At 49.3% G+C, this 4,446-nt stretch overlaps 1 protein-coding gene across 1 annotated transcript; it reads left to right on the top strand.

Moving 5' to 3' along the window:
* The first annotated feature begins 2,116 nt into the window (after nucleotides 1–2,116).
* On the top strand, nucleotides 2,117–3,699 carry LOC123112962 (uncharacterized). Its single transcript, XM_044534069.1, has 2 exons — nucleotides 2,117–2,276; nucleotides 2,783–3,699. Exon 2 carries the CDS (start codon nucleotides 2,829–2,831, stop codon nucleotides 3,429–3,431), a length of 603 nt encoding a protein of 200 aa, XP_044390004.1. The 5' UTR covers nucleotides 2,117–2,276; nucleotides 2,783–2,828; the 3' UTR covers nucleotides 3,432–3,699.
* Nucleotides 3,700–4,446: the final 747 nt, after the last annotated feature.

The raw sequence follows: 4,446 nt of genomic DNA, 5'->3' as shown, positions 1-4,446 counted from the left end.
GTGCGATGCGGACCGTGGTATCTGGCGGTGCATCGTGCCCATGATCTGTGTGTACGCCGTCGAGTGGCATTTGCCACAACGCGTGGCCACGCAGTTTGGGATTTATCAGCATACCCCACCGGGCCAGCCCACCGATACCGGCGGCCACGCGCTCCACCTGTGAGCTCTTTGTTCTCCGTGAGATTATCATGTTTCTTGTTGCTTATGATGATCTCATTGCGCTTATGATGATTCTTGTTGCTTATGCCTTGCAGCATGAGCCGGCAGAAGAATCAGTCGATCACAGACTGGGGAGAGGAGCATAAGACTCATGTGACGGAGTGGAACCGACGGAGGTGGCGTAAAGACGTGGAGAGGAGAGTGACTAACTGGGATGATTACCTGGGCCGACACATGAGGTGGTACGATGATGGCCAGAAGCACCGTCTTCGTCTCAGGCCTCGATGGACGGCGGAAGACATCGCGGAGCTGGAGTGGGCTGACCCCGATGAACAGGCATACCAGACCGGCATCAGAGACATGCACAGTGGATTTAGGGAGTTTGCACCCCTCATCAACAGAGTGGTACGTTTGAACCGACGGTCGTATTTAAAATATTTTATTCGTCAACGTGACTGACTTATGCCGTTGCAGTCCGGTGAGCTGAACAGATGCATCTTTGAAGCCTCAGATGCACTAGGTCATCTTCCCGGGAGCGTACAATCTGAGACCAGAGTCAGGGGGACGATGAAGGTACAATTTCAGTCTCCTCGGAACAGATGCATCTTGTTCACTTGCAGTCAGTCGATCTGAACTTATTATGACCTTGCTTCATTGTGAGTGCAGAAGTTCGTGCAGCATTGTCGCAAGCTGGTAGGGCTGCTTGGGTGTGCTGGAGCTGGGTCAGTTGAAGCTCATCAGCCTGTAGCCACACAGGGTATCATCGGCTCATCGAGCCATGCTCCCTCGTCGTCTAGGTTGGTTGGAGAGGAGGAGGAGGAGGAGGAGGAGGAGGAGGAGGAGGCCATATATGAAGAAGGGGAGGAGGAGGATGAGAGCAACGGGGAGGAGGAGTACGATGAAGATTATGGACCTCCAGCAACTCAAACGTCTCAAGCATCTCAGCTGCCGAAGAAGAGGAATCCGAAGAAGAAGGATTTGCTGAGTCCGGACCCTTTCGAGAGACCGGTTCCTCGACGGCCCAAGAAGAGGACCGAAGAGAATCGTTCAAAGAGTAACGAGGACCGTACCTCCAAGAGGGGAAGGAGCAACTGATTATGCTCTTCGATAGTTGGCTCTTTTAGTTTCGTTGAACTTCGTTTGATTGAACTATTCGGGTGGTTATGAAGCTACGTGGAACTATGTGTTTGCTATTTGTGGATCTATGTGTTTGCTATTTGTGAAACTATGTGGAACTCCGTTTACTAATTAGTTGAAGTTCGTTTGAAATGTTCTATGCACTTCAAATTTGTTAATGTGTATGTGATGCCCAAGTTTAATTGTTTGAGATCTGTGATATTGTTGTCATATTTGTGAAAATTGCTATAATATTATTGTCATATTGAATTTGAAAAGAAGCAAGCAAATGAACTTAAATTCATAAAACACAGGACCCTACCGCCAAGGCCCCTGGCGGTAGGGTCAGACAGCCTACCGCCAGGGCAACTCAATTCTTCGTTACAGAATCGTTACACTGAAAAAACAAGACCCTACCGCCAAGGCCCCTGGCGGTAGGGTCAGACAGCCTACCGCCAGGGCAACTCAATTCTTCGTTACAGAATCGTTACACTGAGACAGGACCCTACCGCCAGGTGCTCTGGCGGTAGGTTTGGACAGCCTACCGCCACGCCTCCTGGCGGTAGGTACTTATCCACGTCAGCGCAGTCAAACGGCCGCCGTCCCCCTCCGTCGCACCCCTACCGCCATGGGCCGTGGCGGTAGGCTATCTAACCCTACCGCCGTAGGCCCTGGCGGTAGCAAAAGGGTCAAATCTCGAAAAAAATTCAAACAGGGGTCAGATCCTGAAATCCTTTCCAAAAAGGGTCAAAACACGAAATTCGGCCCCCATACTCCCAGGGCTCTGTCTGTATATTTCTTTGTTTATGGGGTGTTTTTTGCTTTTTGTGTTGAAACAGTAGTTGGCTCTCGTGCGGTCTGCGTGACTGGGTGAATAGCATCCCAAATTAAACTCCACTCTCGAGTCCGCCGCCGCCGCCGTCGCCGCCGCCGGAGTTCCGTTCGCCGCCTCCCCTCATCGCCGAAGGCCGCCCGCGGTGCTCGCATTTGCCTCAAAGCTGGTATGTATCCGCCTCGCTCTCCACCCGTCCGACGCCTCACCGCTTCTTCTGCAGTACGCGCCCTAACGGCGGCTCACCAACTCCGGCACTCACCGCCGGAGAGCCCCTCCGCCCCCATCTCCATTTATATCCTAAATCTAGATGTGATTTGCTTCCTCTATTCTTGTGCGGCTTTTAGCCAATTTATTATTATTATTCCTAGTATGCAATTTAACTCAATCAACACCAGTTTTGGGATATTTTTCAGGGTTCAGTTAATGCCAGTTCATCCTGTAAAGCTCATGGTCTTTGGCCCAGTTCATAGTGGAACCTGTTAATCATTTTATTTTCCAATCTGAAAGCCAACCTGAACTAGCTTTTGTGAAGTTGTAACTTTGGCCTCTTTCTGGAAATTCATGCCTTAAATAGCCATGCTTTTTCCTGTGAATCATCATTTCTGCGTTGATGTTTGTTGAATGGACAACCGTGTGTGATTGTAACCACCTCTATTTCTACCACCTTGGCAGCAAGACTGAGTGAGGGAGATCACTCAAGTCAATAGTGTGGACAGCCATGGACATGGGGGCAATTTTGAGAAGCGCCACTCGTCTTCTTGAGATGGCCGGGGGCACCCACCCACATCCTGATGCTCTGGGACGCCTCCGACGGGTGCTGGGCGCCACTGCGGCACATTGCATCTCTAACCCCATCTTCACCGATTCTTTCAAACAGATGTTGGACAACTTCGTTGGCAATTTCAGCAATGACACCAGGAAGGTGGACAATCTCACCGCTCGCCTCCAGGCCACGCGCAGCCCTGAAGGCCACCATAAAGGCCTCCGCCACGGTGTCTCCCCCACTGCCCAGCTCGCCGGCCTTCATGGAAATGATCTATTCCGTGCACTTATGGCCCTGCAGCTGCCCGTGACCGCGCCTCCGGAATTCTGCCTTGAGGCCACTCTCGCCGCGCAGAGCCTCATCGTGCACGACCACCTCGACCTTTTCATCCACCTCTGTGAGGAGGCCACCTTCAACGGCGACAGTACGGCGGTCAATGAGTTCAACTTCATGGTCTTCATGGACCACATAAATACCTTGGAGAAGTTCATGCAAGAGCACATTGACCTCGCCGACGCCGCTGCCACTTCACGTGCAACCACTGGCCAAGCGAAGTAAAAGCTTGATCGCCATAGTTAAGCTAGCTAGCTGCAAGTAAGACGAAGATGGGCCAGGAGGGTCATTGATTGATCCTTATCTGGCTTCCGTGTGTACTTTGGTGGATCTCGTTATCGAGCCAAGAACAAAAACCACTACTTATGTATGTATTATGCTACTTGTCAGCGATCGGGTGTCATAAGTACTAGTAATGGTTTTGATCAAACTGCAACCTATGCACTTGGCCTGCTATAATTAAGTTTGTACAATGGAATTTGCTTGGCACCAAGTTCTGTTATTAATAGTCTGTATGTTTCTTTTGTTGTGTTGCATTACCTGCCTTCTATTTTACTTCATGCACCTTGCATTCATATATTTTTCCTCCTTTATTTTCTGATGATGGTACATATGAATGTTAACATGCTGAAATGAACAAATTCACATTGATGAACAATTGTCTTGAGTGTTTGTTTTATAAATGTTTTATCTACCAAGCCTGCTAACCATGGTTTCAGATGAAGCTGAAGATTATGAATAACAAACACATGCCAAATCTGTGCTGTCATAATTGTCCTTGAGGAGAACGTGCATTTAGCACGGTGGTAATGACCTCCTGAGTGGGGCTACCAACCAGGGCTCGAATCCTGGGTTCTCACAAGAAAAAGGCCCCTCGCTGTGTATACTTGTGTTGTGCAAGCCAGCGTGTTCACTGTGTATACTTGCACCGCGAGCTGGCGTCCGGGGCCTTTTCTCGACCTTACAATGCAATGCCTTCAGGATATCACTCCCCTTGGGTTGAGTTTTTAAAAATTGTCCTTGAGTATTTTCAGGCTGCCGACTGCCTTATTCAACGTTGTATGGATTCAGGGGTGTTCTTCACTACCATGTAAATGTTGATAATTTCTATCTTAAGAAGAAACCTTCCTTATACTGCTAAGTGGTACTATTTTCAGCTAGGAATTCAGAGAAGTGAGCGATGGATGTTATAATGCTCTGTTGGTGGTGGATGAGCTGATGAAGTGGTGCTGTTGAGCTT

This window comes from Triticum aestivum, chromosome 5B (assembly GCF_018294505.1).
Source record: "Triticum aestivum cultivar Chinese Spring chromosome 5B, IWGSC CS RefSeq v2.1, whole genome shotgun sequence".
In the NCBI taxonomy this organism is placed as follows: domain Eukaryota; kingdom Viridiplantae; phylum Streptophyta; class Magnoliopsida; order Poales; family Poaceae; genus Triticum; species Triticum aestivum.
This window is presented reverse-complemented; position numbering and strand designations above follow the sequence as displayed.

Coding starts and splice junctions, on each gene's coding strand:
- LOC123112962 (XM_044534069.1), top strand. CDS start 2,829: ATGGACATGGGGGCAATTTTGAGAAGCGCCACTCGTCTTCTTGAGATG.